The sequence below is a fragment of the Silurus meridionalis genome, chromosome 10 (assembly GCF_014805685.1).
Source record: "Silurus meridionalis isolate SWU-2019-XX chromosome 10, ASM1480568v1, whole genome shotgun sequence".
Taxonomy (NCBI): Eukaryota; Metazoa; Chordata; class Actinopteri; order Siluriformes; family Siluridae; genus Silurus; species Silurus meridionalis.
This window is the reverse complement of record NC_060893.1, coordinates 15,411,674-15,434,847: the sequence shown is the minus strand read 5'-3', so window position 1 is coordinate 15,434,847 and position 23,174 is coordinate 15,411,674. Positions and strand designations below refer to the sequence as shown.

Here is a 23,174-nt window from a genome sequence, read left to right as displayed (position 1 = left end):
GTTTTAGAGGCAGTATTGCTGTGAGACTAATTTTTTGCTCTGTTCTTTTATGCAGATTGTTCTGCCTGCCGTATTTGTGTGCATCGCTCTGGTATTCAGTCTTATTGTTCCCCCCTTTGGAAAATACCCCAGTCTTGCCCTACAGCCATGGATGTATGAAGATCAAGTTACCTTTATCAGGTACTTAACCCTGTTGTTCACCTAATCTAGCATAAAATCCTCTATTATCAGCAAGGCTTTTTTCATAAGCATGCACCTTGAACTCATTGCTATTTCCTGCTCATGCATATATAATATACAGTAAATATGTTATATAAACAGGGCTGGTTTTTACCATATAATTACAAGAACACTGGTTGATTGTAGGTTTTGATTGCAATACTAATTTCTAAATTGATAAATAATCTTCAGCCACCTCACTAAAGTACAGTTGATCTCCCTTGCTGTCTGGATCATAATAATGTGTTGATAAAAGGGACTTAATTACAGCTAGGATCTTTACATTGTATTTACCAGGAAAAAAACATAATCAAAGAGATGGTAAACTGTCATAACATGGAGACCTCAGTAAACATTTGCTTACTTTTTCAGCAACGATGCACCTGAAGACGCCAGCACTCAAAAATTACTATCTGCACTAACAGAAGCCCCTGGCTTTGGAACACGCTGCATGCATGGAGAACCAGAACCGTGAGTAAATCATTATATCAAGTAATATAAAAAATGTATGAAGATCCATAGTTATTCAGAATTATTTTTAAATGTGCTACCATGCTTGCAGAGATTTTCTGTGCACTATGGGTGATGAGGAGTGGTCCATACCAGAGGTGGCAGAAAATTTGTGGGATGTATTCTTGAATAAAAACTGGACCATGGAAAACCCATCTCCAGAGTGTGAGTGCAGCTGTGATGGCAAAAAGAAGATGCTCCCAGAATGCCCTGCTGGTGCTGGAGGCCTTCCACCTCCACAGATAAAGATCAGTGAGAGGGACACACTTCAAAACCTGACTGGAAGAAATATTTCAGACTACTTGGTGAAGACTTATGCACAAATCATTGGCAAAAGGTAATATTTGTCTAAAAAGTTTAGACATTCTCTTTAAAACTGCTTTCTCCGAAAAATATTAATGTTGTTTCTTATGCTTTATTCAAGTTTGAAGAACAAAGTGTGGGTGAATGAGTTCAGATATGGAGGTTTTTCACTCGGTGCCAGAAGCACTCAGGTTCTCCCACCTGCTCAGGAGATTGATGACGCCATCTCTCGAGTGAGAGAAATATTCCACTTGCAGAAGGTAAGCAAAATATTTTTTAACCACAAGCCATTTTAGTCATGCGCAACAATTAGCTTAATAGTTAATATTATTGGTTTTCCTGTTTATCTAGAACTCAGGGACAGCAGCTGATCGCTTTCTTACCAGTCTCTCTGCTTTCATCAATGGCCTGGACACAAAAAATAATGTGAAGGTGGGTTATATTAGTCATCTAGATGGTCTGGTTCATAAAAATTTTTGGGCCCCTAGAATTAGTATTGATTTGTGTTTTATTATTTTCAGATTTGGTTCAATAACAAAGGCTGGCACAGCATCGGGTCCTTTATCAGTGTGATGAGCAACGGTATTTTGCGGGCCAATCTGCCTCCAGGGAAGGACCCAAACAAATATGGCATTACAGCCTACAATCATCCTCTGAATCTTACCAAAGAGCAGATCTCACAGGTTGCATTGTAAGTGATCATAGACATTTCTTGCTTATTTTAATCATTCATATATTGGAGCTTTCTGTATAGAAAAATATTTACAGAGTAAATATATAACATATTTTAAACCTATTTTCTTTCAGGGTGACAACCTCAGTGGATGTGCTGGTGTCTATCTGTGTTATTTTTGCTATGTCATTCGTCCCTGCCAGCTTTGTCGTCTTTCTAATCCAAGAACGTGTGAGCAAGGCCAAGCATATGCAATTCATCAGTGGAGTACAGCCATACCTCTACTGGCTGGCCAATTTTATCTGGGATATGGTATGCTGTTGAGCTTTTTTTAATTATTCTCTTTTAAAATATTTCTAGTTCTGAGTTTTAAACCCATTCTTCTGTATTTTAGTGCAATTACATCGTTCCAGCCACTCTGGTCATAATCATCTTCATGTGCTTCCAACAAAAAGCCTACGTGTCTTCTACCAATCTGCCAGTACTCGCCCTGTTGCTGCTCCTGTATGGGTGAGTGAACCATAAGCACATCAACGAATTTAAAATAAATGTACAAAATAAACAGGGATTTCATGATGAATTTGATTGTTCTCTCCTTTTTTCAGGTGGTCTATCACACCTCTGATGTACCCAGCCTCCTTTGTGTTCCAAATCCCCAGCACTGCATACGTTGTCCTGACCAGCGTCAACATACTGATTGGGATCAACGGCAGTGTGTCCACTTTTGTTCTGGAGTTGTTTGGTGGTGATGTAAGTCTTTTTTTCTCCAGCTTTTCAGCAACAAATCTGAAATAAGTCCATTATCTACAGTTACACTTGTGTGGAATGTATGTCAAAGGTTTATAGAGAAATCTGAACACACATTTGCAGGTTTATGCATTGATTAAACTAGCATCAATAAAAACATGCATGGTAATCAAAAACCTAATGAATGATTCTATAATCCTCGAATTCTCTAATCTTGCTCCCTCTTTAGAAAGTTGGTGGCATCAATGACATATTAAAGAATGTGCTCTTGATCTTCCCTCACTTCTGTCTGGGACGAGGACTGATTGACATGGTGAAGAATCAGGCCATGGCTGATGCTCTGGAGAGATTTGGTATGAATAAAAAAATATATTTGTTTATTTTCATTCTTTTCCTGCAACCTTCTTCCTGCAACTGAAATTGTAACTGAGTGTGGAAGAGTGCAACGAGGCACGATGTACACAGAAGAGTGCATTTCTGGTGCATGTGCTTACTAGTTATCCACGTCACACAAGAATTGCACTAGTCAGGTGTTTCCATGGTGTATTCCAGCCATTTCTTAAGTTGATTCTGTCCAGGATAAAGCAGTAAATAAATGCAGGAAAGAGAGACTCTGTACCCACTTTCAAACAAACTTTGATCACTGATTCGGACTGTAATTAATATCAACAGTCTCCTTTTATGGCTCAGGACCACAGGTTGCATAAATAGAGCTGCATTTACGCGCCTATTACTACACACCTCATCAATGTAACTACAATGAATGGACATTTGGTGGCACCCAGATGAGGATAGGTTCCCCTTTTGAGTCTGGTTCCTCTCAAGGATTTTCCCTCATACCATCTCAGAGCGAAATGCCCTACAGATTAATACATAGTAATTTGTGAGTTATGGTAAAGTGGTAGCTGAGTACGATGGACTTCAGATCGGATGGCAAGCTGCCACTTGAGGGCCTTTGAGAAGGCTCCTTAACTCTCAACTGCTCATTTGGATAAATGAGTTATAGATAGACACTCTGCCTAAGGGCATTTGCTAAATGCCATAAATGTAAATATTCTGGTTAAGCAAACGTTACAATATGCATGTTTAATGTTAGGATTCATATGTAGATGTTATATACTGTATATACACAGACTCACAATTCTAACAGTGAGGTCCTTTTTGGATATAGGAGAAAACCATTTCCGCTCCCCTTTTGAATGGGACATGGTGGGTAAGAACCTGTTTGCCATGGCAGTAGAAGGAGCAGTCTTCTTTATAATTACTGTCCTCATCCAGTATCGCTTCTTTATCAAACCCAGGTAAGCATTATTTTTATTCAGATTTCATTAAAAATCTTAGTGAAAAGTTTGTCACTCTTAAATAGTATTATTGACCATCTGATCCTGGTGGATTTGCAGAGCAGTTCGCCCTAAACTGAGTCCGATTGGAGAGGAGGATGAGGATGTGGCAAGGGAACGGCAAAGGATCATCAGTGGAGCAGGACAAGGAGACATCCTTGAGCTCAGAGAGCTCACAAAGGTCTGAGAAAGATTTTAGTTTATTTACACAAGTTTTGTACTGTTATAAGAAAACGTGAGTCATTAAATGGCATCTTAACCGCAATGTATTTTTTGCATTACAGGTGTATGAGAGGAAGAAAAAGCCTGCAGTGGATAGGCTTTGTGTAGGAATTCCTCCAGGAGAGGTGAGACACATGCAGTTCCTTCCTATTATGCAACTTTCAAACAAGCTATTCCATTAGATAAGTGTTTGTAGATAACTAAATTTACCTCTTTTCTTTTGTTTGCTCTCCATCAGTGCTTTGGTCTGCTTGGAGTGAATGGGGCTGGAAAGACAAGTACTTTTAAAATGCTGACAGGAGATTCTGCAGTCACCAGTGGAGAAGCATTCCTAGCTAGGAAGAGGTAAGTCATACATACATTTGTTGAACACTTTGTTTGTTTAATATACAAATTATAATAAAAAACAATAACCAAATGTTCCCAATCGTTTTTTTATTGTCAGTATACTCAGGGAAATAGATGAGGTACATCAGAACATGGGCTATTGCCCTCAGTTTGATGCGATCAATGACCTGCTGACAGGCAGAGAACATCTGGAGTTCTATGCCATCCTACGTGGCATTCCTGAAGTGGAAGTGTGTGAGGTGAGTGCATATTAAGACTGTAAAATATGAAGTGCTAATCTATATTGTGCAAAGCTTACAGAAGAGTCAATCTGCAATGAGGCTTCATGTTTATACCTTTTTATAATAAATAGTTAAAAAATATATATTCGAATCAGTATTAATACTCCAGCTTGTTTTCACTTGGCAGGTGATAAAGCATCATTTCTGTACTCTGTTAGAGTACAGTAGCATGTAGTAGCATGTCACAAAATACAAAGGCTGCACCTGTCAGTCTCAGTGATGGAGGCCTGTTTGTGCCTGTTTAAAAATGACATAAAAAACAGACAAGTGGAAGTGAATTGTTGAAGGAAATTAGGTATGAAAAAAATCAAAGCCAAATAAGACAAATAGATTAATTATTGTCCTCAAGTACAGTGTAAAAAACACATTTTTCTTTATCATTCTTAACTAGTTTTTTAGTACTTAGTACTTTAGTTATTAGTACTTTTATTTTCTATATCAACTCTATTGCATGATGTTTTGTACCTCTTGTGGAGTTCTGTACATTTTGTTGGTTTGCCCCCTAGTGAAGGTGACTGTCAGAGCAAGACAGATTTTGACCCTCAAGTACATTGCAAACGACAACATCTCTCTTTACCTTTCAGTTATTTGCTTCTTTTATCTTTCCTCTTGAGCACCCTAGACCTTTTGTCCCAGTTGTGTTCTGTACATCCTGCTGATTTTTGTAAATGCAACACTGCCTCCTAGTGCTGGCAGTCATACAAAAACAAACCTTTAGAAAACAAAGGGAATTTTTTTTTTTTTGCTAGGTGGCTGAGTGGGGCATCCGAAAGCTGGGCCTGATAAAATATGCTGACAAAGCAGCTGGAAGCTACAGCGGAGGCAACATGCGTAAACTCTCTACAGCCATGGCCCTCATCGGAGGCCCACCAGTGGTCTTTCTGGTATGTACAAACTCCCCCGTTTCTTGCATAATCACCTCATAATGTTTTGTCACTCTTGGTAATTATGCACTCCGGCTGTGGAGCACTTGGACAACACAGGCCGGATTCCTGTGACTACTGTTGCAGCCATTAAGGAAAGAGAATTTGGATGAACAAAAAATGTGTGATATTAGGGCTGGTATTTTTTTAACATGTACACATACTTGCCTAAAGTAAAATATTAGTAGTAAAAACTTTGAATCTTTTCAAGTGTGCTGGTCTTTGGTGTGTGCTGTATTTAATCTGGGTGCTCATTTGAGTTTGTGTACCATCTATCCCAGGATGAACCCACCACTGGCATGGACCCCAAGGCCCGTAGAGCTCTGTGGAACTGCATCCTCAGCATAATCAAGGCAGGGCGCTCAGTCGTTTTGACTTCACACAGGTACTGCGTCTGTTATCTTGCAGGTTTTTAAATCTGAATAAGAACATGTTGATAAATGTTAGGTCTACAAACAGCTTATACGTATGAGGAGCACTCCAGCATTCCTTATTCAAAACTCCTTTATCAACATGAGATATGTGCGAGCAAGGACATTAATATGATTAGCCTGTACTAAAAAAGTACTGAAAGTCTTGCTTATAAATCAAAACCTTTTTATATATATATTACTGTGAACATGTATGTAAATATGAAAAGGTAGTATAAAATATATTAATGAAATAAATAGATATAGATAGATTTACCTTAATGCACAAATAACATTTACTGATTAATTTTTTTAAGTGTTTAAATAAATTGATCTACACTGACAGCTCTTTTTAAGCACAGAGACATGTGGAAAGTCTTGTCTTAGAGCAGGTATAGGTTCACTGTTGTATTTCTGTCAGTAACTATGCTTTGATACTAGCCAGACTGGTGTATCCCAAATAGTCTTATATGAACTATATTATACAGTATTTTCTAAAATGCAAGACCATAATTCTATTACGCAAAACCATGGAATTGTTCTATGCAGAGTTTATTAATGGTTCCTACCCCAATGCATCAAGATTATTGGATATTATCCAGCTGTTATCAACTTCAACCTAATATAAGAGGAGAGAAGGTCCATATGACGTTTGTTAATCTTTGCACTGTTTTGACACAGCATGGAGGAATGTGAGGCCCTGTGCACCAGAATGGCTATCATGGTAAACGGCAGATTCCGCTGTCTAGGAAGCGTCCAGCATCTGAAAAACAGGTAGATCACTATCGTGGAATCTACCTCACACGATATCTAGCTCTTTGTGAATAATCTTAACATACAGATTCAGTACATGATATCCTTTAGGTTTATAAACAATGGAGATCAAAGTCATGTATAATCTGATGTGGTCCTCTGGACCGCATTGATTCCATCAACATCTACGCTAACACAGCTGTGTGTGTGTGTGTTCCTCCTTGTACAGGTTTGGTGATGGATACACCATCATCCTGAGGGTGGCAGGACCTGAACCAGACCTGCAACCTGTGATGAAGTTTATTGAGCTCGAGCTGCCTGGCAGTATACTGAAGGAGAAACACAGAAACATGCTGCAGTACCAGCTGCCCTCATCCTTGTCCTCCCTTGCACACATCTTCAGCATTCTTGCCCAGCAGAAAGATTTTCTCCAGATAGAAGATTACTCCGTTTCCCAGACCACACTCGACCAGGTGAGATTTAGCCTCTAAGAAGGATCTAAAACTTACATTTTCCCTTTAAAAAAATCCAAAAGGAGCAGTTTGTAATTTTTGGAGTGCTCTGCTACATGTGGTGCAGATTGTAATCATTTTAACTATCCTTCATCAAGTCATGCTACATTCTCTGGTAAAATGGCTTTGTCGATTTACTTTTTTAAGCAAAATGGGTGAGGCACAGGCAAACTTGAGTACCAGAAATACCGAAAATGACTTATAAAAAAGACATTGCGTAGCAGTGCCGCAAATCAAAATTTATCCTGAAAGTATTTTTAAAATTATGAAATTATTCAATATTATAGGTCAATGTTCCCAGATTTGAGATATAAATTACAATAATTACAACACAACATTTTACAGATTGCAGAATGCAAGCAGAGCAAATCTATCTATCTATCTATCTATCTATCTATCTATCTATCTATCTATCTATCTATCTATCTATCTATCTATCTAGTATATATATATCTGACAAAATAGATTTGCTCTTGATCTCCATTTACTTTTGACAAGAATCTTGACTTTTTTTTTTTATTTATACTGAAATGTGAATCATTCTCCTCTAGGTGTTTGTTAATTTTGCCAAGGACCAAAGTGACGACCACTGTGACCACTCCATACGGCGTAAAGAGGCAATTGTAAGCATTCCTCTGCTCGACCTGCCACCAACCTTAAAAGATGCGAGCCACAAGGAGAGCTTTGTGTGAGCCAAAAGACTCTCTTACATTAGGAGGTACCTGAAGCCAGTGAAATTCATGCATTTCACCTTGCCATTCTTGTGTCTGTGCTAAACAATCTGCTCAACAATCCAGAGAGCCACAGAAGGCCTGCTGGAGTATGCTGGTGCAGACACAGTAGCTAAGAAACTCAATGCAAATCAATGCAAAAAAAAAAAAGAGAAAAGTTTGGTCTAGACATACTCTAGCTCAGTGAGGTCTGGATCACTATGCTAAATTCCAGAAGAGTGAGAGAGTGAAACTTGAATATTTCAATCATTTTGTTCTTTGTACGAACAGGACCAAAAAACCTGTCTTTGTGCCGTTGTGTTATTTTAGTATCTGTGAGTTAAATATTTTAAGCACAATGTCTAATATAGGATTGCAAATTATAGTAAAAAAAAAAAAAAATAAATCAGGGTCTGTTTCTTATTTGTACTATAAATGACATGATGAAGAATCATTTGTGCTGCCAACAGCTAAACTGCTGGTAATTTGATTTTGTATTAACATGTGCCTTTTATTTATGAACAAACGATAATTTTTCCAAAATAGCATTATTTCTTTTAATATTCTTACACTGTGATCTGAGAAAAGCAAAGTGTTTAACGTTAAGCAAGAAAAGTGCTTAACGTACTGCACCGTTTGCATGTTTTTAATTAAAGAGCGATTTGTTTAGGAGAGGCAGTTTCACAGTCACCGAATATAATGTATACCTCAGCAAATACAAGAGTTCATCAGACTGAAGGACATTTCAGTGTATGACTGGTAGGAGGGCCTTCCTACATAAAGAGTAACATTAGGGTTTTGAAAAAGGCATATAGCCTCTAATGCCACATTAATCGTGGATTAAACATCTGACCTTTTTGGAATACCCTACAGACATCAGTGTTATGGATCCACTATTAAATATAAACTACCACTGATCCATCAGTATTGTGGAAGAGAGCTTGTCATTGGTCTAAGGAAGGATGGAGAAGGTTTCAGTCCTTTCAGTCCTAGCACTTTACTGGCTGTATTCATTTGAAATTCATTCATATTTTTGCACTGGATTTTCCACAGAAAAAAACATCCTAAATGTTTTACCTCCATTTTTTTTGTTAAATGGACTGAAAATCATTTCAGCATTGCAACATTACTTATTTAATACCTGTTTACATTTCAGATTTTTTTTTTAAACGGCTGTGGAACATCTGTTACTCTGTACAATACACAATAAAATGACACCTACAACAGAATAAAACCTTTGTATTTTCATTACTGGGTGAGAGATACATAATGAGTGAATTAAAAAAATAATACTAATATTTAAACTAAAAAAATTCTGATTGTTCCTAATACCAGGCTGTAACAGCCACCTGTACACTTTAAAGTGTAATTTAAAAAAAAGAAAAAAAAATCCAGAATATTGCACATTGCAAGAATGAGATTTTTTATTCTGAGTAAATTACACCTAAACTGATATACAATTAAGTGCCTTAGAGCATTGTTATATGTAAGAAATGACATTTACAGACATGTCTGGTGTTACTTATGTGAAAAGACAACTAAATGCAGAAAGTGTTATGTTTTCTTTGTTACAAATCAAATGACCATTTACAACTTAATGAAACCTTAAATATAATTAGATTTTACAGTTTTCCCCAAGTAAAAATGTGATTACATTTTTGGAATAATTTAGTGCCATTGCAGATTGCAGTTATACAAATTGTCAATAACTCTGTGGTATATATGTGCCAAACATAAATCTTTCTGCTGTTAACTTTTTCTGATCTGCAAGAGCCATGCCAAATTCAGAAACCAATACTCTAAATGCCTGATTGTCATTTAAATGCATGACCATGTACATACTGGTAAGACATCATCAAAGCTATAAGCAAACCACTGAACTGAAGGAGTCCAGCAGACCGTTGTCAGAACTGCAGCTTTACACTCTGCGCTGATTTCATCAATAAACAGCAAAAGCCGATCAGCAGTAGGAGTATGTACACTTTTAAATGTTCACTTAAGAGGAGAGTAAGAGCAGGGAAACAACAGCTTGTTTTTCTGAGACTCCAGGTAGGCAACACTCTGCCGCACTGTATATGGGGGGAAAAAAACTTTTATAAGTGAATAGGTACTCTGACATGACAACTGATTTTTCTGAAGAGCTTATTTAAGGCATATCTGTGGAAACTTTATGACTAGTGACAAGAAATTAATTCAAATTATGGCAGTCTTATATGAAGGTCTTATATGTGCTGTTACACATCAGATAGTGGAAAAGACACATGGATAGTGGATAGAGAAGTATTACCTGCAGACACAACCCGAGCGTCGCTGTGGGCTTTGTGTCTTACAGCCGCCCGTTGATCTGCATTTTCATACCACCATAGAACATGCACTGCGTAATAAAAAAAAATTTTAATTTAAAATTAAATATTGACATGCTTTAAGTACACACAAAGATTTCAATAAAAATATATTCTTAAGGAAATATATATATACACCTGCAGTGTAAAGTAATTTGTAATTATTTTTAGACTGATTAGACATATTTCTCATTCACATATACCTCAGGAACATGTGATTAAAATTCTGTTCATCTGTGCCAGGATGGAAATTTGATTTGTTTCCAATAGACTTAAAGCACCTAATCTTGGTTCACCTTCATTAAAAGACAACTAAATTATACATAGCTTCAATGCTAATGTTTTTTTATGTGTAATTTACCTTGCATACTGCAGAGGGTGCTAAAACAATACTGGGGTGCTCTTTTACTAGAAAGAGAGATTTTCAAATTGCCATAAAGGCCAAAGTTGAAATCAAAATATGTTGCTAAAGACAAGTTAAATTGTAATTCCTGATGGTAAAAAAACAAAGCCTTGATGGTTTAAAATTTCCCCTACAGTTTGAAGTCAGTGCATCACACTCACATCTATTGAGCAGTCCAAACTCAGAGTGGAAAACACCCACAGGGTAAGCATATCCTGGAGCTGCGTGGGTGCACACTGCCCCCTGAAAACTTTGCCCCCACACAGCTGGGCCTCCTGGTTTCATCTGGAATGACACCAGCTCGTACACACCTGAGAAAAAAAACATACGGTACTTTACTTACTGGTGACTAAGAGTCACTTAGTCAGAATGTAGAGTTGAAGTATATTTTACACAAATTTCAGATTTAAATAATAAAATAAAAAAAAAAAAAAAAGTTTTTTTTACAGTCTGCCTGATATATTGCTGACATTTTTTTTAAAAGAGACATTATGTTAACTTTAATTCACTCGTGATGGGTCACCATACAAAATACAAACACCATTCCCCCACAAATAGGCAAAATGTTCACATGTTTATCCTTAATCCCATCCATTCACAATTATGAAAAGCTCTGCTTCACTGACTAGATGCCACCGCATTCTCACCGTCTGTCTACATGTCAAACATTTCATGTAGTCTAAAATAAACTGTGTACCACAAGCATTCAAACAAACAAAACATTTACAACATTTATTTGACTTTAACCATTTCCTCTTGATGAAGGAATAAAGATATTTAATATTGCCAAATTCTTACCTCCTTCTTTAGGTGGTTTCTGGATCTTGCTCCAAGGCACCAAATAGGTAACTTCATTATCCTGAGAACTCAGCATAGGCATAGCTTTGGAGATGTACTGCTCCATCCAGTTAGGATCTTGTGCCAGGGCTGCTCGCACTGCTGCCCGCTGAGCATAGCTCTCTAGGATGTACATCATTTAAAATGTTTTACTTTTATTGCTTCTCATCACCATAAGAAAACCATTCTCAGAGTGAAACATGGTGGTAGAAGCCTGTAGGGATATTAATCAGTCTTTAAGAGATATCCAACAGGCACTGAGTGTCTTAAAGTCATTCGAAGCCTTTGGGGCAACATATATTTTAAATAGTCAGAAAAAATATGTTTGTTGTATGTACTACTGCTATAATTCCCCAATTTTCAAAAGAGATTTAGGCTGATGGTATCCTAAGTGTGCAAACTAGTAAACCATTGTTGATTTATTCATTAATGACTTCGAAGTACGGTGGTACATTGCTTTGGATAAGGTAGTCGGCTTAATGCCATAAGCATAAATGTAAAAGTAAGCACTTTTATTTTTGTTTCCAACAAACAAACATGAAATATATTTGCAAGGGCAAGTACAAAGTCATACGGGTACTGTTAAGATTTCTTGCCCCAAAAGACACACCTGAAATTCATCAAATGTTTGTATGACCGTATACAATTCTGATCAGATACAAACCCAACAAACATCTCTTAACAATGGTACAGAAATACGTTCCGACAGCAATGCAGCACTGTGCAGTAAGACTCGCGGATGTGGCATGTATTTATATCAACACAGAATGATGCAAGAACTTTGTGCTTTTCTTCAGCTACTGCTCATCGCTTGTGGAGTTCATGACTGACTTTGCAACTAGAGGGGTGAACATGTTGAATCTTGTTTACGCAAACATTCACGGTGTGCATCACGCAGCGCTCCGCCCCACCTCGGCTACTCAGGCCACATCTCTAAACCGGTTCTGAAACAGGTAAAAGCCTGGTCAGCAGGAGCCACCTCTGCTCTTCAGGATTGTTTTGAGTGCACTGACTGGGACATGTTTAGGGGGCAACCAATGACCTAGAAGAGTACACATCAGTGACCAGCTACATCGGCAACTGCGTTGATAACGACCATCTCCAAGACCATCACTATGCCTTCCTCACTGATGCACTGAACAACTTCTATGCACGGTTTGAGGTGCAATGTGGTGGCAAGGAAGACCACCCCTACTCCCATCGACCTGAGGCTGTGTCTAACCATGGCTGAAGTGAAGAAAACTCTATGCAGAGTTAACCCACGGAAATCTGCTGGACCAGACAACATTCCTGGTAGAGTGCTAAGAGAATGTGCAGAACAGCTACCGGATGTCTTCACTGAAAACTTCAACATTTCGCCAAGCTCGTCATGGGCACATCAAGACCCAGCTACCATCCTCACTGGACCCCATGAAGTTTGGTTATTATCCAAACCGTTCCACAGACGATGCCATCTTCACGACCCTCCATCTGGCCTTCACTCACCTGGACAATAAGGACACACATGTACGAATGCTGTTCATAGACTTCAGTTCAGCATTCAACATTATCATCCCTCATAACCTGATTGAGAAGCTGAGCCTACTGGGCCTGAACATTTCCCTCTGCAACTGGATCCTGGACTTCCTGACTGGGAGACCTCAGGGAGGGAACAGCATCTCCAGCTCCACCACACAGCACTCAGGGCTGTGTGCTCAGCCCACTGCTGTTCACAACTGTGTAGCAATGCACAGCTCAAACCACATCATCAAGTTTGCCAATAACACGACCGTGGTGGGTGTCATTAGCAAGAACAGCAAGTCAGCATAGAGAGAGGTTGTGCAACAAATAAAAACAACCAGTCTCTAAACGTTGACAAAACCAAAGAGATGGTTGTTGACTTTAGGAGAGCACAGAGAGACCATTCTCCACTGATCATCAATGGATCCTCCATGGAGATCGACAAGAGCATCAAATGCCTTGGTGTTCATCTGGCGGAGAACTTTACCTGGTCACTCAACACCGGCTCCATTACTGAGAAAGCCTAGCAGCGTCTCTACTTTTTGGAAAGGCTAAGGAAAGTCCATCTTCCTTCCCCAATCTTGACCATGTTCTCCAGAGGGACCATCAAAAACATCCTGAGCAGCTGCATCACAGCCGAGAAGATCATTGACGGTCTCTCTCCCCACGAACATTTACACCACACGCTGCATCCGCAAAGCCAACAGCATTGTGGACGAACCTACACACCCCTATCACACAAACACACACACACACACACACACACGCTTCACTCTCCTACCATCAGGAAAGAAATTCTGAAGCTTTCGGGCCGTCACATCCAGACTGTGCAACAGCTTTTTCCCTGAAGCCCGAGGCTCCTCAACACACGGAACTGAACTGAAACTCATACACACACTCACTCAACTGTGTGTTACTGAACTGTTGCAACCTGAACTCAACACACACTCAATGCTCATTTCAATTCATACACATTCATGTCTTTAGCACCACCCATATTATAATCTAATCATAATCACACCTTTTGATTGCTGCTCTTTTTGTGCAACATGTTTTGTTAAGTTATTTTGTCTTGCACTGTTTGCACTCAGTGCACTTTAGGTGTCGATGACAACTTACTTTAGTCCTTTGCTCTGTGTTCTGTTGTGTAGCTCTATGTTGTGTGATCTAGCTCTATTTTGTTTTTATGTAGCACCAGGGTTCTGAATAAACATCTCATTTCAGTGTGATGAAATGACAATACAAGCTTCTTGACTTGAAAAAGACAGTCAAAAGGTGGCTGATTTGGCTATGCCACATTATTCATGGTTGTGATCATAGGCAATGACAAAATAAACTTCATTCATCGTTAAATAGAAAATGTCCATGGTCTTTCCCAATTTATTGACACCCATGTGGCATTGAAGATTTCACTACCTGTCCACACTTTATGGACTTGAAAAAGGGCCACATTGCCTGTGGTACCATTTTGGCACAACTATATACAATAAAAATTCCATAAAGACACAGTCTCCCTTATTAAACCATAAGGAATTTATAATGGTGACCAATGGATGCAGATTTACAGAAAACTCACACATATGATTAAAGTTCTCTCACCATACTTCCAGATGTGGAAGACCTGGTTGAGACCTCCATATTCTACACTCCAATACCCCACAAGCTCAGAAAGTGCAGTGCGTAGGTGGATCTTCTCATTGGTAAGCTTGTGAAAGGCTGCATTCAGGTGTGGCTTGATGTAGTAGGTGCGAAATTCGTAGAAAGTTTCGTGTTGTTGCTGCGGCCCGGTTGAGATCGAGGCCCTTGAATACTGAAGGAAAAGAAAATACATGATATTACTTATATCCTAGAAAAATCATTTAAATGCCTGCAAACTTTTGTATCCTAAAAAAAAATGTGAACGAACACAATCAGGGGTGGCATAAACACAAAGCAGGTTGCTTTAATACCTCACAGCTCCAGGATCTCTGGTCTCTGTATGAAGTTCTCCCCATGTATGTGCAGGGTTCACCAAAAAACATGCTCAATGTTATTCTCAGTGTGAGAGACTGGCATCCCATACAGGGTGTGCACGTGCCTCGAAATCCATGGCATTCCTAAAACAAGCTCTTAACCCACCCTGACCTGGATTAAAAAGCTACTGTAGATGAATTAATTAATATATAAAATCATTAGCTATGGCAAAGAAAAAACTTGTGTTTGTTTTAGGCAACTCTGATTCAGGTCCAAGTTCAGTAAAAACACCCCCTGAAACGTGTTGTCACATGTTAATTATAAACCTAGAGCTTCAATGTCACAACTGTAGTACAGAGATCATACATTATTTAAAGAAGTGTTCTTGAACATTGACAAAAAAAGTTACCAAATGTCACAATGTCAGTGGCAGGAAAACCATTTAGAAGCACTTTTCTGAGCCTTTGCATGATTTTCCTGCAAGTGACACAGTGACATTGTGACATGACCAACATGCACAGTGTCTCTATATGATCATGGATGGATCATTAAACCCCTTGATGTTTGTTATTCGACCACATGTACTGCAAAGCTACGTTACACAAATCCATGTTGAGGGTGTTTTTCCTCATCCATCCCCGGAAAACCTTATTGTTTATGTGGTTTTAATGAGGAAAAGCTTCGCCATGTTAGTCCAAACATTGAGCCAGGTGCAGTCACGCTTCTGCACAATGCATTGATCCCAGAGTCAAACTGAAAGCTGACTTTGACGCACATTTTACACCACTTACCTCGCGTCCTTTTCTGCAAAAGACGACGCTGTCAGCCTGAGCAGTCGCTCTCCGAAGCGCATTTCTTATATTAAACATGTCTGTCCACTAACACAACACTGAGAATCTCCCTACTGCCTCCTGACAAGTGCTACGTGCCTTCAAACACGGCTACGTCCCAATCCGCATACTACCCTACTAAAGAGTACAGAAGAACAAACAGCTTTACTGCAACCTAAAATACGATTATAATTGAAATCTAGCATAAAAAACTTTAAAATCAATCTTTAAACTACAATGACACGTTTAAACATTTGGGATGTATTTGTGATACTCGCACTAGCAATGATATACCATTCAATTTAGTGCACAAGTATGGGATTTGAGACGCAACAGAGTCAAAGAAACGTTCCTCTTAAACACACTGGATTACGGAAGCCGAGAAGTCAAGTGCAAAATCCAATGACACAAAGAGAAATCTTTTACATTGCATTATTACACAAAGGTTCTAATACTGTCCTGGAAAAAAGTTGTTCTGCCCATTTCCCTGCTCCAGCACACACACTTTTTAACTAGTCAGCTAATTAGATAGATAGATAGATAGATAGATAGATAGATAGATAGATAGATAGATAGATAGATAGATAGATAGATAGATAGATAGATAGATAGATAGATAGACAGAACTTAACTTGATAGATACAAATTACCAACAGTGATTAATTGCCATAAGAGTGAAACAGTGTTGGGAATGTGTACATTCAGATTAAAGAGTGTAGGTTAAAGGCCATGGAAGTATGTGATCGTAAACACTAGCACTGGAAAACAACACTGCATGGTGGTGTGCAGAAATCTCTTACCTAGGCTATTTTTAGGGATGTGATTTACACCATTACATTTTGGACTGCTCTCAGCAATTTTCTGGCCAGACAGAATGTTTATCCCATAATAAAGAGATGGACAATAGACACGCTCTGCTGTCAGGTAGGGTGGGGCTGCCCAGTGTTCAAATATCAGCACCTCTCCCAATCACAGATAAACAACCTACAAGAAGTGGTCAGTTTCACAAGATCTGTATCAATCTAAATTGCAAACTACTTTTTTCGGGAGTTTTCGGGAGTAATCAGTCAGAAGTTCAAGACCTTTAATAATTTCACAGTGACTTTTTGGCAATATGACAAAGACAGTGTTGTTACTGGTGTGCCTAATTCTCATTTTTTCTGTGGGTAAGTTTCTTTCTATACTAGATGCCTGTATTGTTGTTGATAGCATTATAATTGACATTATTTATAAAGTCTTGCATCAAATGCATTACAAATTCAAGCTTTAAATATGAAATCATAACTAAAAAGCTTTAATTATATAAAGTAGTATAAATACATTGCCCAATTATTGTATACATGTTTACATAAATGTATGCAATAATTCCATTGCATTAGCTATTCTAACCCTTAGCTAATGTTCTCAAAGAATTTCAGTAATAAACTATTTGTGACCACATTTTTAATGTCCAACTATGGGTTTGGGTGAGGTTTTCCTTTCTTTTACAATAAGTTTACTTGTTTTTGGTCAATTATTTTGTCAAAATCATGTATCATTGTTTACTCAAGAATTAAAAGCAAATAAGGATTACTGATTTAAAATCTGTTCACCATCACAAAATATTTGTAATCTGGACTTATGTTATACCATGTGAATTTATTGTATTTTTTTTAGGTGCTGAAGACAAGTCTACAATGTACCGAAGGGTAATAGATGCATCCTAAGAATGCGAGCATTCATACTCTATAATTAATCTCTGTTATATATAAGTATTTTGTGTTTTAATTTTATAGCCCATGTGTGAGGGCATGAGTAAGACTGAAGCCTGCCCTCTTAACTACGCTCCAGTCTGTGGAAGTGATGGCATCACCTATGTCAATGAGTGTGGTCTATGTGTACAAAGCCTGTGAGTATAGTCATACAGAACACTAAACCTACCAGATTCATAACTAAAAGGAAGCACAATTTAAATACAATTAAGCCTTTACTTATCAAAATCAGCTGTGGACATTTTTTTTTAATGATGTTGCAATTCTGCAGTACTGACTGACTTTATAATTTTAGTCGAACCAGGACCGACATCATGATAATGAAAGATGGAAGTTGCTGAGGAGTATGTGTAATTTCCATCTCATCATCTGCTTTTTGCTTTTACCTACTGTGCTTGTTCAAATGAATCTGTGTAGCTCTCTCTTTTTGAATATATTATTGTAAACAAACAAATTTTTGCTTATACGGATAGGTATTGCTTGTATTTAGATGTATAGCCTATATTATTCCACCCAACTTTATTATTAAAGATTAATCACATTGAAAAATAGAAATATGTGTCGTGAGCTTATTTGTTTACTTTAATTTAATTAGTTTAATTTTAACATATATTTATTTTAGGTAAAGTCTTTGAATAGCCTTTGTAATGCCGATACGTTGATTGAAGTTTTTTAATAATAATAATCAATTCCATAAAAAATTAAGGCCAGACACATTACACAAACATATGGAAATTAGTTTTAATACATCTCTCAAATAAAACGGATCCGTTATATAGGAGTCACACGGCGGAACTAACGTCTTAGATCCTTGTTTCAGTACCACCATACAGTCTGAGGGACCAATACAATTCGGAGCAATGACACTCATTATATTGTAGGTGTGTTTTGGAGTGTAGAGGGCATTTCTCACAATCTGTGGTCTCAAATTGTAATATTGATAATAATAATATAAGTTCATTGTAGGTACAAGAGGTTACCAAAGCTTTGAAGGATTGTTTTCTTGTAGTCTGATTTGAAAGCCCATGCTGAGACAAGCCTGTGCGTTGTTCGGAAATCTAGCGAAGAGAAACAGTGTCCCTCTGGCACTCTTTTGCACAAGCTGTGTGATGGCGAAGAGTAAGTTTGAATACGTGCGCAGCTTTGAGACGGATGACACGTGTTTACGAAACTGCTACATCGTCGTTCGGCTGGATGGTCGCAATTTTCACAAGTAAGTGACATCACTTTATATTCTAAGTATATACTGCATATTATACAGGGCTGCTTCCTTATAACCTCCGATATGTAATTAGTTTATAAAGAAGTGAACACAGTAGCGTTTGCTGGTCATGTGTCGTGTCGAATCGACTCGGCTCTTTTTGTTAAGTATTAAGAGCCGACTCTGAACCGTTTATGTAAATCTAGAAAATGCCATTACTCACCTACTAACTAATCGTTTTTTTTTTTTTATCAGTTAGACGTTTAGACTTAGAATAGAGACCTCATATCAAATATGGAAAACCTTTATGTCTCAAAATACACCAAAATTGTAACATGCTGTTTGAGTCGATTCTTGATTTAAATGATGTGACTGTCAAAAGAGCAACATTCCTATTCCTGAACAAATCTCTTCTTGACAGGAACAGATTCTGAGTGAACTTTGACTGTGTCTCCTTTTCCAGTGTAAGCCTACAGTGAGTGAATGTACAGTTTGTTGGTGTGAGCAGTTTGTCAGGAGCTTTGTGAAAGTGATATTAAACTAGTAACTGGTATAAATATATCAGGTGCAGGCATCATCACATTATTGTAGGCTATAGCTCATCCTTTTTTCTGTTGGATGCCCATGATTTAGGGTTGCAGAAAATTAATAATGTCCATGTGGATTGTTTATCTACATGGTTACTCTGAATTCTCTGTGGGTTTCCCCCCGAACACCTACTGTATAGGGTTCATGTGATAGGTGAGCCTAATAAAATATCCAATGGGTGTATATCTAGAACTGCAAAAGGTGAATAAGCATGTGTAATTTTGTAATTAATAAGTCTTTAAGCCAGCAGCATTGTGGACTACCCCACACACCCCTCACACACTCCCCTCACACACTCACTTCACTCTCCTGTCATCAGGAAAGAGGAGCCTAAGCATTCAGGCCCTCGCATCCAGACTGTGTAACAGTTTTTTTTCCCTTAAGCCATCGGGCTCCTCAACACACACACACACACACACACACACACACACACACACACACACACACACACACACACACTCATTCAACTGTGTGCTACTGAACTGCTACAAATCTGAACTCAAGCACACACTCAAATCTTTGTTCAATTCATACACATCCATGTCTTAAGCACAACTTATATTATATTATAATTATATTATAACATGCTGTTTTTGCACACCTTGTGAATGCTGCTGTTGCTGTTTTGCACAAAACTTTGTGTACAAGTATACTCTTGTTTATAATTCTCTTTTTGCACGTTGTACTGTATAACATTATACAGTACGTTTACTGGTTGGTGCTATTTTGTGTCTTTTATTGTCTATTTGCACTGTTTTCTGTCTTAAACAATTTTGCACTAGGTTGCACAGTGTGCACTTTATGTGGCTAGGACAACTTAACTTCAGTCTTTAGTTCTGTGTGGTGTGTATCTCTATGTTGTTTTATGTCGCACCAGGGTTCTGGAGAAACATTGTCTTATTTCATTGCATCAGCTATATGTGGTTGAAATGACAATTAAATACTCTTTAGTGACTTTAAATGCTGTAAATGCATTTTGTTATTACTATGTTGTGTTGTAGACCTTTCCGAATGTCTTGCAACATAAAATCGGCCTCTTTTTAATATATAGTGGAATTAAGTGTTTGGAATTTTAACATTAGTATCGCTTATGACATAAAATGAATGTTGCTAAGTGACATGCACAATAAAGCATATCTTTGAGAGAATATTTCGTTGTTAGTAATTATGCGGGACTGTCTTCTTTCAGGTTTGCTGAGCAGCACAACTTTACAAAGCCCAACGATGACAGAGCTTTAGGCCTGATGGCCCGCAGTGCATGCTCCGTCATGGGGGATCTGGAGGACATTGTTATAGCTTATGGGCAAAGCGACGAGTTCAGCTTTGTATTTAAGAGATCAACCAACTGGTTCAAAAGGAGAGGAAGGTAAACTCAAATCCAAGACACAGAAATGTTCTGGACTACACTAGATAAAACAATGAAATGATATTTAGTTACTGAAATTCCTGCAGTTTGGGTTGAGCGGTGTATTTCATTTCTTCACTGATATCACACAGGCTTGCTGATGTGGTTTAGCACACTGTCACACTGATTGTATGTATATTAATTAATATTTACATTACTTTAGTCAGTTAGGATCCAGGCAAATAAATCACAGGACTAGAACAAACAAGGAGGTCTAACTAGTTAAAAGTATGATTTCTCCACCCCTACAGTTATCAGTCTGAGACTTTTTTTTTTCTCTTCCATTTTCCACAGTAAACTAGTGACCCATGTGGCATCACAGTTCTCCTCCAGCTATGTGTTTTATTGGAAGGAGTATTTTGGAGAGCAGCCACTGCTCTATCCTCCGGGCTTTGATGGAAGAGTTGTCTTATATCCGACCAACCGTAATCTGAAAGACTACTTAAGATGGAGACAGGCTGACTGTGAGTGAGATTTTATGATTGCAAACTCATGGTTCTCTACCAAAAACACAAACAAAAGAAATGTGAAAAATGTGTGGTTTATTTATTAATTTTCTGGTCAACAAAGCAAATGTGACACTGCAAAATGTACCTGTATATCCTTTGATTTAATTTATATTAAGTGATTATTGTTATAAATAATAATTTCTCACTTTAAACTACAGGTCACATTAACAACTTGTACAACACTGCTTTTTGGACGCTGGTGCAGAAGGGTGGACTCTCCACAACTGAAGCAGAGGAGAGACTAAATGTATGATTTACAGCAAAGCCAATTTGAGTAGCTATTATTTTATTGCTACAAATGAACACATACTAATGAGACATTTGTAATGAGTATTTACCTCACATTATTAAATGTATTGTAAATAAAAATGTAGAATGTATTCAATGAGCTGATAAACATATTACGAGTTTTGTATTAATTTTAGATGCATCGTTTGCCACATGTACTTAATACTTGTATTTAACCTTTTTGTTTTGTTTTGTTTCAGGGAACTTTGTCTGCAGATAAAAATGAAATTTTGTTTTCAGACTATAATATAAATTACAACAACGAATCACCTCTTTACAGAAAAGGCACCACATTGATTTGGGAGAAGGTAAGTAGTAATGATAGAAAGCTTGCTAATTTGTAATTTCATTTCATGTAAATTAATTTCTTTGCCTATTTTTTTTTTCTCTACAGATTGATGAAACATCAACTAAAAGGGTCACATTGCCAAAGGAAGGAGAAAAGGAGGTCACTTTCACAAGGAGCAGAAGAAAAGTTACTGCTCATTACTGCGATCTTATTGGAGATTTGTTCTGGGAAGAACATCCAGACATTTTAGAGGAAGACGCCTGCTGATTATAGATACAGTGAAAAGACTGGAAATGGACAAATACATAACCTAATAATAAGTTTATTTTAATTTTTTCATACAATAAAGGTTTTAAATATAAAGTTGGTTTTTGTTTGTTTTTTAATTTGGCTGGTTAAAGAATGACATAGAAATGATCATCTTAATGAAAGAAATACTGTTCCTGATTATAAGTAATGAGCAAAAGAACTGTTTAATCAAAGCACAATCAGGATTCTTCCGTGCGAATCTGTTTTCACAAGCAGTGCTCGGGGCTGGGGGATCCAGGGCCCCCATGACAAGTAAAAAATACACTTGGGGGTGGTCCCCAAGATTATTTTAGTAAAAAAAAAAAAAAAAAATAGGAATTACATAACAACTGGGGACCTCCATAAGACTTGACTCAATTCGAGCACTGTTCAAGTCAAGTTTATTTCTATTGCACTTTTGACAAAAGACATTGTCTCAAAGCAGCTTTACAGAATTTTAAGAGTTAAGGTGAACAATGTGTATTTATCCCTGATGAGCAGCCATGGCGACTGTGGCAAGGAAAAACTCCCTTACATGTTATGAGGAAGAAACATTTGGAGGAACCAGACTCAAAAGGGGAACCCATCCTCATTTCGGGTCACAAGCAGTGGTGGGCAGTCAGGGCCAGCAAAGCCTTCTCTGCCTAAACAAGTATCAGAAGCACTGACCTACATTTACAACATAAACTCTAATATTTTTTCCATGAAATTGTATTATTTTATTCTCAACAGTTTATTCTTTTCATTTCGTAGTGTTTCTATTGGCTGCACTGCTTCCAGTACAGGTATGTGGATGTTAGATTTTTTTTGTCCAATCAGATTTCAGATAGTGATAGTGGTGGTATTAAGGGGTTGATTAAGTCGGGTAAGTCCCCACTGAAGGCCCAGGTACCAAATGCACGGCCTGCCACTGTTCACAAGTCACTACCCAGATCAGAAATTATTCAGATTATTAATTTGGATTTAAGGAAGAACATGCACCTCAGCCCTCACACCACAAGGTGGCAACATGTAGTGGCAACAAGTTTAATGCCCATTG

General features: G+C 37.9%; 4 protein-coding genes across 4 annotated transcripts in view; 3 read left to right on the top strand and 1 right to left on the bottom strand.

The window, feature by feature from the left end:
• abca1b (ATP-binding cassette, sub-family A (ABC1), member 1B) overlaps window positions 1-9,180 on the top strand; it is a 30,822-nt gene extending 21,642 nt beyond the window's left edge. The window contains exons 28-47 of the mRNA XM_046858576.1: window positions 56-180; window positions 592-690; window positions 782-1,066; window positions 1,154-1,292; window positions 1,384-1,464; window positions 1,554-1,723; window positions 1,840-2,017; window positions 2,100-2,215; window positions 2,311-2,455; window positions 2,682-2,805; window positions 3,624-3,753; window positions 3,853-3,973; window positions 4,077-4,139; window positions 4,253-4,359; window positions 4,460-4,601; window positions 5,393-5,527; window positions 5,848-5,951; window positions 6,658-6,750; window positions 6,959-7,202; window positions 7,793-9,180. Coding sequence (XP_046714532.1) covers window positions 56-180; window positions 592-690; window positions 782-1,066; window positions 1,154-1,292; window positions 1,384-1,464; window positions 1,554-1,723; window positions 1,840-2,017; window positions 2,100-2,215; window positions 2,311-2,455; window positions 2,682-2,805; window positions 3,624-3,753; window positions 3,853-3,973; window positions 4,077-4,139; window positions 4,253-4,359; window positions 4,460-4,601; window positions 5,393-5,527; window positions 5,848-5,951; window positions 6,658-6,750; window positions 6,959-7,202; window positions 7,793-7,933 — 2,742 coding nt within the window. The 3' untranslated portion in view covers window positions 7,934-9,180. The remainder of the gene's footprint in view (window positions 1-55; window positions 181-591; window positions 691-781; window positions 1,067-1,153; window positions 1,293-1,383; window positions 1,465-1,553; window positions 1,724-1,839; window positions 2,018-2,099; window positions 2,216-2,310; window positions 2,456-2,681; window positions 2,806-3,623; window positions 3,754-3,852; window positions 3,974-4,076; window positions 4,140-4,252; window positions 4,360-4,459; window positions 4,602-5,392; window positions 5,528-5,847; window positions 5,952-6,657; window positions 6,751-6,958; window positions 7,203-7,792) is intronic.
• Window positions 9,181-9,357: 177 nt separating this feature from the next.
• nipsnap3a (nipsnap homolog 3A (C. elegans)) lies at window positions 9,358-16,159 on the bottom strand. Its single transcript, XM_046858579.1, has 6 exons — window positions 15,778-16,159; window positions 14,633-14,843; window positions 11,495-11,656; window positions 10,858-11,007; window positions 10,239-10,325; window positions 9,358-10,020 (listed from the first exon to the last, which is right to left on the bottom strand). The coding sequence occupies exons 1-6, from the start codon at window positions 15,853-15,855 to the stop codon at window positions 9,944-9,946; spliced, it is 765 nt and encodes a 254-aa protein (XP_046714535.1). The 5' UTR covers window positions 15,856-16,159; the 3' UTR covers window positions 9,358-9,943.
• Window positions 16,160-16,674: 515 nt separating this feature from the next.
• LOC124391904 (probable pancreatic secretory proteinase inhibitor) lies at window positions 16,675-18,196 on the top strand. Its single transcript, XM_046858580.1, has 4 exons — window positions 16,675-16,982; window positions 17,473-17,504; window positions 17,592-17,704; window positions 17,863-18,196. Exons 1-4 carry the CDS (start codon window positions 16,931-16,933, stop codon window positions 17,906-17,908), a joined length of 243 nt encoding a protein of 80 aa, XP_046714536.1. The 5' UTR covers window positions 16,675-16,930; the 3' UTR covers window positions 17,909-18,196.
• A 166-nt stretch (window positions 18,197-18,362) lies between these two features.
• thg1l (tRNA-histidine guanylyltransferase 1-like) lies at window positions 18,363-22,210 on the top strand. The gene is made up of 6 exons (XM_046858577.1): window positions 18,363-18,780; window positions 20,546-20,722; window positions 21,056-21,225; window positions 21,429-21,517; window positions 21,759-21,866; window positions 21,953-22,210. The coding sequence occupies exons 1-6, from the start codon at window positions 18,593-18,595 to the stop codon at window positions 22,112-22,114; spliced, it is 894 nt and encodes a 297-aa protein (XP_046714533.1). The 5' UTR covers window positions 18,363-18,592; the 3' UTR covers window positions 22,115-22,210.
• The last annotated feature ends 964 nt before the right edge of the window (window positions 22,211-23,174 follow it).